Consider the following 17,250-nt stretch of genomic DNA (forward strand, 5'->3'; position numbering starts at 1 on the left):
CACAGTTATTCCCAGATCCCTCTGTTCAACTGCATTCCTCAATTGGCTACCATTTACCATGTACGTCCTATTTTGATTTGTCCTGCCAAGATGTAGCACCTCACACTTATCAGCATTAAACTCCATCTGCCATCTTTCAGCCCATTCTTCCAAATGGCCTAAATCTCTCTGTAGACTTTGAAAATCTACTTCATTATCCACAGCACCACCTATCTTAGTATCATCTGCATACTTACTAATCCAATTTACCACACCATCATCCAGATCATTGATGTATATGACAAACAATAGTGGACCCAACACAGACCCCTGAGGCACCCCACTGGTCACCGGCCTCGAACCTGACAAACAGTTATCCACCATTACTCTCTGGTATCTCCCATTCAGCCAATGTTGAATCCATCTTGCTACTCCACTAGTAATACCCAACAATTGAACCTTCTTAACCAACCTTCCATGTGGAACTTTGTCAAAGGCCTTACTGAAGTCCATATAGGCAACATCCACCGCTTTACCCTCATCAATTTCCCTAGTAACCTCTTCAAAAAATTCAAGAAGATTAGTCAAACATGACCTTCCAGGCACAAATCCGTGTTGATTGTGCCTAATCAGACCCTGTTTATCCAGATGATTATATATATTATCTCTAAGTATCCTTTCCAGTAATTTGCCCACCACTGACATCAAACTAACAGGTCTATAATAGCTAAGTTTACTCTTAGAACTATTTTTAAACAATGGAACAACATGCGCAGTACGCCAATCCTCCAGCACCATTCCCGTTTCTAATGACATTTGAAATATTTCAGTCATAGCCCCTGCTATTTCTACACTAACTTCCCTCAATGTCCTAGAGAATATCCTGTCCGGACCTGGAGACTTATCCACTTCTTTATTTTTCAAAAGTGTCAGTACTTCCTCTTCTTTGATACTCATAGTTTCAATAGCTACCCTACTTGTTTCCCTTACCTCACATAATTCAATATCCTTCTCCTTGGTGAATACCGAAGAAAAGAAGTTCTCAAGAAGGAACTGCAGATGCTGGAAAATCGAAGGAACACAAAAAAGCTGGAGAACCGCAGCGGGTGCAGCAGCATCTATGGAGCGAAGGAAATAGGCAACGTTTCGGGCCGAAACCCTTCATCAGAAATCCTGAAGGGTTTCGGCCCGAAACGTTGGCTATTTCCTTCGCTCCATAGATGCTGCTGCACCCGCTGAGTTTCTCCAGCTTTTTTGTGTACCGAAGAAAAGAAATTGCTCAATTTCTCCCCCATCTTTTTTGGCTCTGCAGATTGTATTGTATTGTATTGTATTCAATTTATTGTCATTGTCTCAAATTGAGACAACGAAATGAATTTTCCTTACAGGCAGTATCATTAAAAAAAATCACAAAGAAATTATAAAAATAAATAATAAATAAATAATAAAACATATTAAAAATAAAATTGAAATTGAATTAAAATTAAAAAAAAAAAGCACAAATACAGAAGTCCACGACACAACATAACATAAATGGCACCCAGTTGAGGACGGCACCATAGTCCAGCCAGCCTCCCCTCCGTGTTCATCCGTGGACGGGGCCTTCCAAGCACCCGCAGTCGCCACCCCGGGTGGCCCGATGTTCAGGCCCTCACGCCGGGCTGGTGGAACGCCGACGCCGAACCCCGACGGTGAGCAGCCTCCTCCTCAGCGGCCCGGACCTCCTGATCAGCCGCCTCCCGCTGCCGGAGTCCGCAGCTCCCGAATCCACAGGTCGAGCCGGGCAGAGTCGCAGGACCCCGCGCTGTCCATCAGCGCCGCCCGCGTTGGGAGCTCCGCAAACCGCAGCTCCGTGATGTTGGTGCAGCAGGTCCAGCACTCCGGGCTCCAAACGGCGACCCCCGGTAAGGCATCACCAGCCCCGCGACGTTCCAGCGCTGTCCGACGCTGCTGGAGCTCCGGTCGATCCCGGCAGGAAAGGCCGCGCCAATCCAGGTAGGTAGGCCGCTGTGGGGGGGGGGGGGGGGGGGGGGGGGGGACGACGACTCGAATAATAGTCGCGTCCTCACCAGGAAGCGGCTGAAGGACGGTATCCCCCGCACCGTGCCCTCTTCCCCCACATAAAGACACCAAAAAAACACAAAAAAACACACTTTTACATAACTAAATAAACAAAAAAACAAAAAGATACCGGGCTGTAGGTGGAGGCTGCTGGCACCAGCGCCACTGGAAGTACAATAGCTGTCCACTCTGACTCTCTAATGGACCAATCTTATATATAGCTGTAGAAACCCTTTGGATTTACTTTCACCTTACTTGCCAAAGCAACCTCATATCTTCTTTTAGCTTTTCTAATTTCTTTCTTAAGATTCTTTTTACATTCTTTATACTCCTCAAGCACCTCATTTATTCCATGCTGCCTATAATTATTGCAGATCTCTCTTTTTCCGAACCAAGTGTCCAATTTCCCTTGAAAACCATGGCTCTTTCCAATTATTACTCTTTCCTTTCAACCGAGCAGAGACATAAAGATTCTGTACTCGTAAAATTTCACCTTTAAATGTCCTCCATTTCTCTATTACATTCTTCCCATAAAACAAAATGTCCCAATTCACTCCTTTTAAATCCTTTCGCATCTCCTCAAAGTTAGCTTTACTCAAATCAAAAATCTCAACCCTTGGTCCACCTTCTCCATAATTATATTGAAACTAATGGTATTGTGATCACTGGACCCGAAGTGCTCCCCAACACATACCTCCGTCACCTGACCTGTCTCATTTCCTAACAGGAGGTCCAGCAGTGCCCCTTCTCTAGTAGGTACCTCTATGTATTGCTGCAAAAACCTATCCTGCCCACATTTTACAAACTCCAAACCATCCAGCCCTTTTACAGAATGTGTTTCCCAATCTATGTATAGAAAATTGAAATCTCCCACAATCACTACCTTGTGCTTACTACTAATATCTGCTATCTCCTTACATATTTGCTCTTCCAATTCTCGCTCCCCATTAGGCGGTCCATAATATACCCCTATAAGTGTTGCTAAACCTTTTCCATTTCTCAGTTCCACCCAAATAGCCTCCTTAGACGAGCCCTCTAATCTATCCTGCCAAATCACTGCTGTAATATCTTCCCTGACAAGCAATTCAACACTTCCACCTCTTGCCCCTCCCATTCTATCACACCTGAAGCAACGATATCCTGGAATATTTAGTTTCCAATCACAGCCATCCTGCAACCATGTTTCACTAATCGTCACAACATCATACTTCCAGGTGTCAATCCAGGCACTAAACTCATCCACCTTTCTTACAATGCTCCTAGCATTAAAATATACACATTTAAGAAACCCACTACCTCTTATTCTCTGTTTATTATCTTTTTCTTCTTTCTCCCCTACATGTTGGGTCTGAGTGCTTCCCTTCTCTGCCTCCTGCCTCACACACTGTCTACTAGCTTTCTCTATTTGAGTCCCTCCCCCCAACCGTTCTAGTTTAAAGTCTCCCAGTAGCCTTTGCAAATCTCCCCACCTCAGGTTCAAGTGCAACCCGTCCTTTTTGTACAGGTCACACCTTCTCCAAAACAGGTCCCAATGATCCAGAAAATTGAATCCCTGCCCTCTGCACCAGCCCTCAGCCACACATTTATCCTCCACCTCACTCCATTCCTACTCTCAGTCGCGTGGCACAGGCAGTAATCCTGAGATTGTTACTTTTGCAGTCATTCTCCTTAACTCTCTTCCTAACTCCCTAAATTCTCCTTTCAGGTCCTCTTCTCTTTTTCTACCTAAGTCATTGGTACCTATGTGTACCACGACCTCTGGCTCCTCTCCCTCCCATTTCAGGATATCTTGGACACGTTCAGACACATCTCAGACACTGGCACCAGGGAGGCAAACTACCATCCGGGTCTCCTGACTGCATCCACAGAATCGCCTATCTCACCCCCTAACTATAGAGTCCCCTATTACTATTGCCCTCCTCTTCTTTTCCCAACCTTTCTGAGCAACAGGGCCGGCCGCTGTCGCTACCCCCAGGTAGGCTGTCCCCACCAACAGTACTCAACAGGAGTACTTATTGTCAAGGTGTACAGCCACAGGGGTACTCTCTAGTCCCTGCCTCTGCCCCCTTGTCCCTCCTAACCGTGACCCACTTGTCTGCCTCTCGTGGTCTTGGAGTGACCACCTCTCTATAACTCATCTCTATGACCTCCTCACTCTGCCTGACCAGACAGAGGTCATCGAGCTGCTGCTCCAGGTTCCTAATACAAATACAACCCATGTATCTATTAACCATTTATGTTTAGTGGTATTTTACAGAGTTTGACTTGTGGAATAAATGTCTGTTGCAATAAATAACTTACAGTGATGCAAATGGAAGTCATTTGGAGCTTTGGCAGACCACAGCCTCATAGTATTCACAGTATTGTTCAGATATCCTGGAATTGGTGTATCATATGGCAAGGCAAGAACTTGCTATAGATTTTCTCAGCAAAACAAAAAAACATATTTTTGATGTAAGATCGAGAGTGTTATTCCCTTATTGAAAAAAAAAATATATATATATATATATATGAATTACATAAAGTCTGTTAATCAAGCATGCTTTGAACTTTTAATATGTTGCACCAGCAGATTTTCCAGACCAATGGATGTTATTCCACTTAATTCTCCAACGCACTTTTCCTTAATTGTTGCACCTCAACTGAAGGCAGCACAATGCTGCCGTTGGTAGAGCTTCTGCCTCATAGCAGAGTTCCAGGTTTGATCACGACCTCGGTTGCTGTCTGTGTGAAATCTGCACGATCTCCCTATGACCAGGGTGGGTTTCCTTCCGGTGCTTCGGTTTCCTTCCACATCCTAAAAACATGTGTTTGTGGACTTATTGGCCTCTAAAAGGATTTGAGTATAGGAGCAGGGAGGTTCTGCTGCAGTTGTACAGGGTCTTGGTGAGACCACACCTGGAGTATTGCGTACAGTTTTGGTCTCCAAATCTGAGGAAGGACATTATTGCCATAGAGGGAGTGCAGAGAAGGTTCACCAGACTGATTCCTGGGATGTCAGGACTGTCTTATGAAGAAAGACTGGACAGACTTGGTTTATACTCTCTAGAATTTAGGAGATTGAGAGGGGATCTTATAGAAACTTACAAAATTCTTAAGGGGTTGGACAGGCTAGATGCAGGAAGATTGTTCCCGATTTTTGGGAAGTCCAGGACAAGGGGTCACAGCTTAAGGATAAGGGGGAAATCCTTTAAAACTGAGATAAGAAGAACTTTTTTCACACAGAGAGTGGCCAATCTCTGGAACTCTCTGCCACAGAGGGTAGTCGAGGCCAGTTCATTGGCTATATTTAAGAAGGAGTTAGATGTGGCCCTTGTGGCTAAGGGGATCAGAGGGTATGGAGAGAAGGCAGGTACAGGATTTTGAGTTGGATGATCAGCCATGATCATATTGAATGGCGGTGCAGGCTCGAAGGGCCGAATGGCCTACTCCTGCACCTAATTTCTATGTTTCTATGTAAATTGTCCCTAGTATGAAGTGAGCATGCAGGGTGTGAAGGGGCAATCGATGGTTGACATGGACACGGTGGGCTGAAGTGCCCGTTCTATGCTGTACCTCTAAACTAAACTAAATTTGGCTTTCCCTGCTACAGGTCAGGAAATTAGAAAAGTGAGCTAGATTTAGGTAGTTTAGAAAACAGTTATGTGGAAGAAATAAAACACTTTGAAATCTGTAGTTTCACAAGCTGTAAACAATCAATACTTCCACATTTCTTAACTTTTCCTAAATCTGAAATGTTTTCTCCTGTCTTGTCTAGTTTAGTTTAGTTTAGAAATACAGCGTGGAAACGGGCCTTTCGGCCCACCCAGTCCACATCGACCAGCGATCGCCGCACCTTAACACTATCGTACACACACTAGGGACAATTTTACATTAATACCAAGACAATTAACCTACAAACCTGCACATCTTTGGGATGTGGGAGGAAACTGAAAATCTCAGAGAAAATCCACAGGGAGAAGGTACAAACTCTGTACTGACAGCACCCGTAGTCGGGATCGAACCCAGGTCTCTGGCGCTGTAAAGGAGCAACTCCACCTCTGTGCCGTCTTGCCGCCTTGTCCTGTGGAGTTTTTATTAAATGTTTTGGCTATTACTTCAGATTTTCAGATTACTTCAGCATCTGCAGTCTCTTGCTTTTTGATTATTGCGTCGTTAAAAGTTTTTATTTTATTTTTTTAAATATTTTTATTAGAAGTACGGTAAATTACAATAATAATGCCTCGTTAAAGTTTGTAACCAACAAATACCCCAACTTATAAAAGACAACAGGAATATAGGTCAATACAAATACCTACACTATAATTAGATTATATGTTTTTTTTCAGATTCAAAACACATTGCAAAAATACCAAACATGACCAACATAAAGAAAAACAAATTCTACCTCGGTATTCACCCATTTGGCTCCATTTTTGGAATGATGTACATGACCATAGAAGCAAATAGGTATTACGAACTCAGGCCGAGCTTTCTCCCAAGGGTTGCCATGTCGCAGCCAGGCATCAGGTTCCTCCACCTACATCATGAAGTACAAAGCCCTCATTTATTTGTTTTTCCTTACTTAAGTAATCACATTCTGCACCAAGACTTGCTTTTAAATACCCTTCCTCTACTACCCGCTATATTCTGTGGATAGGTCAGTTCTGAATCCAAACATTAAGTCAGTGCGAAGCCCAGGCATCTTAATCTTCTCAATCAGACTATCATTGGGGACTATCTCACATGCCTTACTAAAATCTGTCAACAACATCAACTGCCATATCTTATCAATCACCCTTGTCACCTCTTCAATTGAACCTTTCTTATTTTTGAGCTCTATCCATGTTGCTTCAGTGGATAAACTCTCCAGTATGTCCTCTCCGAGTGACATTCTCTCTGATTTGTAATGCAACTTCTCCACCTCCGTTACCTCCTTCTTTATCACATCTGAAATGATGAAACTGCCAGTCCTGTGCCTCTAACAACCAAGCACATGGTTCCAAATACTGATACTAAGTTAATCCCATTTACCCGTGATATCCCTTGCATTGAAAAAAACACACTTCAGCCCATCAGTTTCGCCATATTCATTAACCTCTCTCACCCTGCCCTTTGAGACTTTCTGGTCATAATTTCTACCTTCCCATTATTTCTTGCATTTCCACCACTCTAGTTTAGGCCTTCCCGAGTAGCACCAGCAAACCTCCCCAATGTGGATTTCCCTCCAATTCAGGCGCAGCCATTCCCTCTCATTCAGGCCCATCTGCCTTGGAAGAGAGCCCAATGATCCATATATCTGAAGCCCTTTATCCTGCACCAACTCCTCAGCCACATATTCAAACGTATTACTCTTATACTTCTTGCCTTACACGGAGGTGGCATGGGTAGTAATCTGAGATCACAACCCTGGAGGCCTGTTTTTTTTTACCTATTATCTGACATCCTAAAGTCTTTTGGTAGGATTTAATCATCTTTTCTACCTATGTCATTGGTACCAATATGGACCATAGCCTCTGGGTTAGCTCCTCACAGATTGTCCTGTAATCCTCCGAGCATCCTTGACCCCAAGGAGACAACAGGCCTGACTGCACATATAACTTTCTGGATATGGAGTTCTGCTGAAGGGAAGATGGCTGAATATTTCCAGTCTGTGATCACAAAATGTTTAATCTGCAATATTAATAAAAATACTAAAAATTGCAGTCAGGAAGTAATACAGAATTGAAACAAAAACAGAAAAATTAAGGCAATTAATTAATTCCATGCCTGCCACCCATCTTTGATCTTCTGATTAAAAATTCCATATTCATATCTTATGCCATACCCATATGCAGCCAGGCCCAATGTCGCCATGGAATCAAGGAAACAGGCTGTTGGAAAAGTACAGGAGAAACAAAATTTAAGAATGTAAACAAAATTGTAGCAAATACAATAAAATATTTTTATTTAACTTATTGATATACTAACACCAATTCTACTAATGAAAATACTGTATATATTTCAAAACAATGATCCCAGATAAGAAACAACACTGTATATTCCATAATTCAGATTGGTGGGATATTCCACTGGGGGGGCGCTGCACTGCTAGCAGCCTCTGCCTGCAGCCTGTCCATTTTTTCAATTTTTTTTGTTATTTTAGTGTGTCTAAATAGTTTGTTTGGGAGACTTCTTTAGTTTTTTATGTGGGGGAGGGGGGTAGGGTAGGGGAAAACTGCTTCCTGGCGAGGATGCGACTATTTCTCCGGGTCGCGTCCTCGCCCCCCCTCTTCGCGGCCTACCAGCTGGATCAGAGCGGCCTTTCCTACCGGAGACCGGACCAGAGCTTCAGCAGCGGCGGCGCGTCGTCGCTGGATTCACCACGGAGCGGGCGATACCTACCTGGATCGCCGTTTGGAGCTCCGGAGCGTTGGGCCCGCTGCTCCAACATCGCGGGGCTGTGGTTTCGCGGAGCTCCCAGCGCAGGTGGTGCTGAACAACACCGTGGAGTCCCTGGGGCCCTTTGCCGAGGGCGTCCAGGGTGAATCTCTGCCCGGCGCGGCCCGGGGACGTCGGGAGCTGTGGATTCCAGTGGGAAGCGGCCGTTTTGGAGTTCCAAGCCGCTGAGGTTGGCCTCCCGTTCCAAAGTCGGAGTTCCATCATACCGGCGAGCGGGCCTGAGCGGCGGGCTGCCCGTAGCAGCGACTGCAGAGGGCTCCGGAGGCCTCGACCACGGGTGAACATCAGGAAGATGACTGACTTTGGTGCCTTCCCTCACAGTGGGAAACATTTTGATTCTGCTGTGTGGGGATGTTTTATATTGGACTCTATTGTGCGTTGTGTTTCTTTATTTTATTGTATGGCTGTATGCAAAAACAAATTTCAGACCCCGGTCTGGCAATAAAGTGCCATCGTATCGTATCAACCAAATGAAACACCAAAGAAATTAAATGCTATTTTTTTCAATTTTGGAATTTTGAAAAAAAGACACCAGTTATTTCTGTTCAAGAGTTTAATAGCAGTGGAGTAGCAGCTGAATCTGGTGATATGTACTTTCAAGACCTGGCATCTTCCCCTAAGGGGAAGGGTGAAGAGAGAATGATTGGGGTCTTTGAAAATGTTGGCTGTTTTCATGAGGTAGCATGAAGTGAAGGACGCGGGGGGTACGACAAGTTTGTTAGATGGACTGGGCTGTGTTCATAACTCTCTGATACTTTATTAGAAACATAAAAACATAGAAAATAGGTGCAGGAGGAGGCCATTTGGCACTTCGAGCCAGCGCCACCATTCACTGTGATCATGGCTGATCATCCACAATCAGTAACCAGTGTCTGCCTTCACCCAATATCCCTTGATTCCACTAGCCCCTAGAGCTCTAGCTAACACGCTTTTAAATTAATCCAGTGAATTGGCCTCTACTGCCTTCTGTGGCAGAGAATTCCACAAATTCACAACTGGGTGAAAACGTTTTTTTCTCATCTCAGTTTTAAATGGCCTCCCCTTTATTCTTAAGACAGTGGCCCTTGGTTCTGGACAACCCCAACATTGGGAACATTTTTCCTGCATCTAGCTTGTCCAGTCCTTTTATAATTTTAAACGTTTCTATAAGATCTCCTCTCATACTTCTAAATTCCAGTGAATACAAACCCAGTCTTTCTAATCTTTCCTCATTTGACAGTCCCGCCATTCCGGGGATTTACATTAGGAGACCAAAACTGCACACAATACTCCAGATGTGGTCTCACCAGGGCCCTGTACAACTGCAGAATGACTCTTACTCCTATACTCAAATCCTCTAGTTATGAAGCACAACATGCCATTAGCTTTCTTCACTGTCTGCAGTACCTGCATGTTTACTTTCAGAGACTGGTGTACAAAGACACCCGGGTCTCGTTGAGGCCGTGGACAGAACAGTTGCAATGCCAATTGAATAAATAGATGGAGCGGGCAGGTAGGATCCTGCATATGGGGGGCCTGGGCGACCGGCGGCCATCTACCCTCCTAAAGGAAATGGTGGCGTTATTAGACGGGCACACGCCGTGCCTGTTGTTCGAGTACACTTACCTGCATCTGCTGCCGGACTACATTCGGTTGCAGCTCACCGAGGTCTCGTTTGCCGACCTTCGGGCCCTCGGCAGGCGCGCCGACGCCTTGTGGATGGCGCGCCCTGATGACGTCAGCGCGCTGGGCGTCAGCAGAGACGGGGTCGCGCTGAGGTCGACGCGCCCTGATGACGTCAACGCGCTGGCCGTCGGCAGGCACGCCGATGACGTCACCCCAGCAGCTCCCGATTTCCTCCGGTGGGGCGGGGGAGCTGTGGAAGGAGTGACAGCTCCAGCCCGACGGCCCGCACGATTACCCCCAGCGGCAGTGAGGGGTACTGCACCTGCAGTCCAGCGCCAGCAAGCTGCAGGCACCACCAGCAGGGGCAGGCAAGCTCAAAATAGCACAAACACAAGGAGCTGGTGCTATTTCCATCAGCGCTGGGGTGCTGCAGCACGACAATGCCGCCAGCCATGCACGTTCCCGGGAAACGCCTGGGCCGGCTGCCAATAGTCCCCGCGGCGGCCGGCCAAATTCACCGCCTTTTCGCTTGGGATCGGCGCTCCGGGACCCGCTTCCTCGTGGATACAGGAGCGGAGCTCAGCGTCCTGCCCCCTTCGCGGACCGACAATTGTTCCGGTAAGAGGGGGCCCGTCCTCACCGCGGCGAACGGCAGCCCCATCCGCACATATGGACTGCGCATGGTTCCCATCGTGCTCGGCTCCTGCCATTTCTCATGGAACTTCACCATTGCCGACGTCTCCCAACCATTGCTCTGGGCCGATTTTCTCCGGACACATTCCCTCATGGTGGACGTCGGGCGTCAGCGTTTGGTCAACGCCACTACAATGGAGCCGATCACGTTGCGCTTGGATCAACCGGTGGGACGGCCACTGGCGTCCGTGGACTCCCGATTCGCACGAATCTTGGCTGCGTTCCCGGACATTCTCACTCCGCAGTTTCATTCAGCAACCCCCAGCCACGGAGTGGTGCATTATATCCCGACTATCGGCCCACCACTCCATGCACGAGCACGACGACTGCCACCAGATAAACTGCGTCTGGCACGGCGGGAATTCCGCACGATGGAGGCCTTGGGGATCGTCCGCCCTTCGAGCAGCCCTTGGGCGTCCCCACTCCACATGGTCCCCAAGTCAAGCAGGGGCTGGCGACCTTGTGGGGATTACCGACGGCTGAACGCTGCAACAACAGTGGATCGATACCCCGTACCCCACATCCAGGACTTCACGGCCCATTTGGCTGGGGCCACATTTTTTTCAAAAGTGGATCTGGTACGGGGTTATAATCAGATCCCGGTTCACCCGGATGACATACCCAAGACGGCTATCATCACGCCATTCGGGCTTTACGAGTTTACTCGGATGCCGTTCGGCCTCAAAAACGCTGCACAGGCCTTTCAGCGCCTCATGGACGAGGTTTGTCGTGACCTCGAATTCGTGTTCGTGTACCTGGACGACATCCTGTTGGCCAGCCGCTCGCAGCAGGAACACTGCGCTCACCTTCGACAGCTCTGTCAGCGGCTCAGCGAGCATGGTTTGGCCATCAACCTGGACAAGTGCCGTTTTGGGGTCAACGAAATTGACTTTCTCGGCCACCGCGTGACTGCGCAAGGCGCGGTTCCCCTGCCTGACAGGGTTGACGCCATCCGTCGGTATCCCCGCCCACGCACGCTGCGTGGCCTGCAGGAATTTGTCGGCATGGTGGCATTCTACCATCGTTTCGTGCCATCCGCGGCCCACATCATGCGGCCCCTGTATCAACTTCTGGCGGGTGGGCAGCAGAAGAGCGTTGAGTGGACCCACGAGGCGGAGGCAGCTTTCGACGGCGCGGGAGGCCCTTGCTCGGGCCGTGCTGCTGGTGCACCCGCGGGAAGATGCCCCGACTGCTCTCACTGTGGACGCCTCGGAGTCGGCGGTTGGTGCTGTGCTGGAGCAGCTGACGGGCGGAGTTTGGCGGCCTCTGGCCTTCTTCAGTCGGCACCTCAACCGCGCGCAGACCAAGTACAGCGCGTTCGATCGTGAACTCCTGGCTCTGTACCTGGCTGTGTGCCATTTTCGTTACTTCCTGGAGGGCCGCCCGTTCACCGCCTACACCGACCATAAGCCGCTCACTTTCGCCCTGCAGAAGGTTTCCGACCCCTGGTCCGCACGTCAGCAGCGGCAATTGGCTTACATCTCCGAATACACCACAGCCATCCGCTACGTCAAGGGGAAAGAGAACCGGGTGGCCGACGCATTGTCCCGCCCTGCTATAAACGCCGTGTTCGAGGTGGCGCCCGGAATGAACTATTCTGCTCTGGCGGCGGCACAGCTCACGGACGACGAGGTGCCCGCCTACCGGACTGCCATCTCCGGCCTCCGCCTTGAGGATGTCCCTCTCGGTCCTGGGGGTGTGACAATCCTGTGCGATGTGTCGTCCGGTCAGCCGCGCCCCATCGTCCCTGCCACCTGGCGCCGGAGAGTGTTCGAGGTGATCCACGGACTGGCTCACCCATCAATCCGGGCGACAACGGCACTGGTGGCAGCTCGTTTCATGTGGCACGGTCTGCGCAAGCAGGTTGCCCATTGGGCTCGCACCTGCATCCCGTGCCAGACGGCAAAAATCCAGCGCCATGTCCGCGCACCTCTCCAGGAGTTTGGTCTACCTCACCGGCGGTTCGACCATCTCCACGTGGACATTGTGGGGCCCCTTCCACCGTCCCGGGGCATCACCCACCTTTTGACCATGGTGGACCGCTTCACGCGGTGGCCGGAGGCCATTCCGTTGGCTGACACCTCAACGGCTACGTGTGCTCGTGCGTTGTCCGCGCACTGGATTGCTCGCTTCGGGGTGCCGGCGCACATCTCCTCCGACCGGGGGCCACAGTTCACCTCCGAGCTGTGGTCAGCCATGGCTCGCTTGCTGGGGGTGCAGCTGCACCACACCACGGCTTACCACCCGCAAGCTAACGGTCTGGTGGAGAGGTTCCACCGGCAGCTGAAGGCGGCATTGAAGGCACGACTCTCCGGCCCGGACTGGATGGACGAGTTGCCGTGGGTCATGCTGGGCATCCGGACCGCTCCCAAAGAGGACTTGGCCTCATCATCGGCGGAGCTGGTGTACGGGTCGCCACTCACAGTGCCCGGGGAGTTCGTGCCGTCGGCGCCGGAGCAGCAGGAAACGCCCTCCTCCACCCTTCAACGCCTTCGCGAGCGAGTTGGCAGGCTCGCACCCGTCCCGACGTCCCGCCATGGGACATTTCGCCCACACGTGCCAATGGCCCTCACGGACTGCCCATACGTCTTCCTGCGCCGTGATGCCCACCGGACGCCACTCCAGAGGCCGTACGAGGGCCCGTTCCGGGTGCTGGAACACGGGCAGTCGACTTTTGTCCTGGACATGGGGGGCCGGCCGGAGGCCGTGTCGATTGACCGTTTAAAGCCGGCGCACCTGGACATTGACCAGCCGGTGCTGGTTGCCCAACCTCGGCCCCGAGGGCGCCCCCCCTCACGACTCCCTCCACCTGTCACTCCACCTGTCCTCCCGCCGGTCCCTCGACCTGTCCCTCCACCTACGCCCCCGCAAGCCCCGGGATCTGCTGACTTCCGCACGCGGGCCGGCCGGGTCGTGCGCCCGCCGGTGCGTTTTGTGCCTCTGGTTCTGGGGGGGGGGGGGGGGGTCCTGTGGCGGCTCCTAAGGGTCGTGCCATTATACTGCCGAACCCCTCGGCACAGGAGTGGTGCAGTCCGGAGGCGGCCCTCAGTCGGAGGGTTTAAAAGGCAGGGTTTGGGTGCCATCTTTTACTGGTTTCGTCTTCCCTTGAACCGGGAGGAATAAAATAAAAGTGCTTCTCAAACTTTGGACTACTTGCCTCATTTTGAGACCCACGCGCCACAAATGTATCCTAGATGTATAGAATTTCAAACTTCAAATATGGAAAAAAGTAAATTTATAAGGCGAGGTGCGAGGGCAGAAGAATCCATTCGAGTTTGGACGGAGAATGGATGAAAATGGCAGGACGTGACAACATAAATTTGTGAAATGGCTGCAAACATTAAGAACCATCTTATTGTGGAGCAAGAATAAAATTCTCCATTAAAATCTTTATAGAATACAAGTATTTCATATATAAAAAATATGGTTACAATTTTTTTCTGTTGGGAAAGCATAAAAAGCAGAAGAATGGAAGAATAAAATTACCTGCAAGCCTTCCTAAGCCTCCATTGCCGAGACCAGCATCTTCTTCCATTTCCTCCAGTTCCTCAATGTCCAAACCAATCTAAAACAAACAAAAAATGCAGCAGCACCAGATGTAGATTCAAAAAGCCAATTCTGTACATGAATTTTCATATCACACAAACTTCAAATGATTTAGATCAGGGCAGTAATGCTAAGACCCAAAGCACAATTTTATATAGGCAAATTTTATTATGTGTTATTTATGCAGATTCAGGTTAGGTTATTATCCTATACATCAGGGTGCAATATTTTTTTCTTGTTCGCATGAAGCTCACAGAGTAAAGAGTATACATGGTAACAAGTGGTACAAAAATGAATAAAACCACTAACTCAAAGCAACAAAAGATGCAGATTGTAGTTCGATTTGAAACAGTGTTAAAAAACACTGATGTATTATTATGGAATAATCAAATGAGGGAGAGAATGTGTGTTGTAGCAGGGCCGGATTTACGTATAAGCTAGCCAAATTTAAGCTTAGGGCCTCGAGATCTAGGGGGGCCTATTCACCTTGCTGCCTCACCGGACCCGTCGAACCTCGCGGCCCCACTGACCAGATTATAAAGCAGAGGAAAATAGACCACTCCTCCGAAATCCAATGCACTGACGTGTAGTACGGAACGTCACGGCCGCCATTTGTTTATGCCAAATCGACATCTTTGGGAGCGGGGACGGACTCCACAGTTATACAATCTGCTCTTACATCAGGGCGCGGGGAAAAGCAAAGATACTAGAGGTTCCTCTAGTATCTTTGGGGAAGACGACATTTCCTTCACTCCTGAGATGATCCAGGACTGATTCTCAGTCCCCCCGATACCAGATGAAGGCGGCCGGCGGGAGAGCCTCAAGCGTCTGCCCACGGTCGGCGCTCCCGAGGCAGCGGGCAATGCTCCTGTAGTATCTTTGATGTAATCCGTTCCAAAGATTGATCCGCTCTATCATCTTTGGTGTAATCAGTGTTGTAGGGAACAATGTTTTATATAGCATCTATAACTTCACATATTTAGTTAATATTATTGTAAAATTTATTAATATTATTGTAAATTGCCGCTCAATAAAATGGCGTCATGTCATACCCATGTCATACTACGTTTTTTTCGCAGAGTGGCGCATCTTGCTCTGTTCTATAATCTTTGCCACTGACCATCCGCCCACCGGGACCTCCTACTTTTTGCCTGCTGACCCTGGCCACTGCACCGCCCTCCAGCAGCCCGCAGACGTCGCCTTACCTGCACAGCCTGGACTCAGAACCGGACCTGAAGCTTCCACGGTGCTGGCTCACACTCCCCTGGGTTTGACTGCGCTGGGTCCTAGTGCTAGTCCCCAACCCTTGTAACCTCAGTGGCTGTTCCACTGGGTCTTCCACATTCCCCTCAAACCATGTGACCCCAGCTCTTCCCCACCCTCACTACAGTCTTCATACCCCCCTACCACCCACCACCAGACATCGCCTCGGCCTTAGTCCACTCACCTGCCTTCCTCCGGCCCCAGCCCCCATCCCTGCCGTGTGATCACCATCCCCCCTGCCCTCCCCGTCTCTGATACCGAATGGTCTGTCCTTAGCAGAGGTCTCAGCTTTGTCCCCCTCCATCCCCACCTCAATGAGTACCGCGCCCACGGCGATTTGGAGCTCTTCTTCCGTCACCTCTGCCTCACACCATTCTTCCATGGGAAGGTGTCCTCGCCCCCCATTGATGATCCCCTTTCCCGTCTCCCACAAACCCCCCCCCCCTCCCCAAGCAGGACCGCCAACTTGGAACAATAAAATTTGGGGGTCACCATCTGACGTCGGAACGGGAGAACATTCAGTGGCTTGGATTTCTGAGTCGGCCACTTCCTACCGGAGACCGCGGCTCCCGGAGGCCACAGGCTGCGCGGGGTGGAGATTCACGCTGGCGGCCCTCGGCAAAGGGTTCCCAGGGCTCCGTGATATTAAAATCAGCGCGGCCCGAGGCTGGGAGCTCCGCAAACCACAGCTCCATGATGTTGAAGCAGCAGGCCCAACACTCCAGAGCTTCAAACGGCAATCCAGGTAACGCATCGCTCGCTCCGTGGTGAATCCAATATGTATTTTAAAACCAACTGTTTAATGACAACATACAGTAGGATTTAAAAGTGCACACTGCCACTGTCGAGTAGTCATGGTCCTCCAGTCATGGGGGGGGGGGGATTGGGAGGGGGGGGGGGGGGGGGGGGGGGGGTGGGGGGGGGGGGGGGGGGGGTGGGGGGGGGGGGGACCTCACACGTGAAATAGCTTAGGGCCTCTCTTCATCAAAATCCGGCCCTGTGGAGTAGGTGTCAGCATCTCCAGGAAATGGGTGTGAAAGAAATGATGGTTTGTGAGTCTGACAGCAGCTCTACAACAAATCTGTTGATGAGGACAGGGTCGTGTACACCCCCTCACTTCCTCAGGTTACACAAACAATTACAGGTGCACAACCTTTTATCCGAAGATCCAAATAACGAAAAGCTCCGAATAGCGGACATTTTTTCAGTTCTTGAAGAAAGGTCCTTGAAGACGTTCACCGAGGGCGGCCCGCAGAGGTGACAGCGGAACCTCCGGTCGGTCCTCAAAGAAAGGGGAACTAAATCCCCATTCATAAAAGAGGTGAGGGTATATTGCGCGGGAGGGATAATAATTGACAATCTGCTGCTGCCATGCCCGCTGAGTTAAAAAGTTCCCACGGTAGACACACGATACACAGTGTATCGTGAGTCTTGCGTGGGAACGTTTTAACGGGCAGGCAGTAGCAGATTGTCGCTCCCTTCAGTTTCACCCCACCTACACCCCTCTGCTTCCCGGCCATGTGTATGACCTCTTCCCTCCCCTCTCCAGTTCCCTGCCCATTGCACCGGCGCGGGGGCTTTGCACTGTCTTCACGTCGGCGATGCCAGCCAGCAGGTCAGTACCAGTCACCGGAGATGTCAGGACCAACGGGACACCGACCCCCAAGCCCACTGCAAGCACGG

The 17,250-nt window shown here is 49.8% G+C and overlaps 1 protein-coding gene across 2 annotated transcripts in view; it reads right to left on the reverse strand.

The window, feature by feature from the left end:
• The window catches only part of LOC129700153 (glycogen phosphorylase, liver form-like), a 130,368-nt gene that overhangs the window by 87,286 nt on the left and 25,832 nt on the right, over positions 1-17,250 (reverse strand). Inside the window, exons 3-7 of one of the 2 annotated variants that reach the window (XM_055640390.1) lie at positions 14,245-14,323; positions 7,789-7,892; positions 6,428-6,559; positions 5,942-6,103; positions 4,342-4,453 (exon numbers count right to left, since the gene is read on the reverse strand). In XM_055640390.1, coding sequence (XP_055496365.1) covers positions 4,342-4,453; positions 5,942-6,103; positions 6,428-6,559; positions 7,789-7,892; positions 14,245-14,323 — 589 coding nt within the window. The remainder of the gene's footprint in view (positions 1-4,341; positions 4,454-5,941; positions 6,104-6,427; positions 6,560-7,788; positions 7,893-14,244; positions 14,324-17,250) is intronic. The other variant, XM_055640391.1, reaches the window with a different exon arrangement.

This window comes from Leucoraja erinacea, chromosome 9, assembly GCF_028641065.1.
Source record: "Leucoraja erinacea ecotype New England chromosome 9, Leri_hhj_1, whole genome shotgun sequence".
Classification (NCBI taxonomy): Eukaryota; Metazoa; Chordata; class Chondrichthyes; order Rajiformes; family Rajidae; genus Leucoraja; species Leucoraja erinaceus.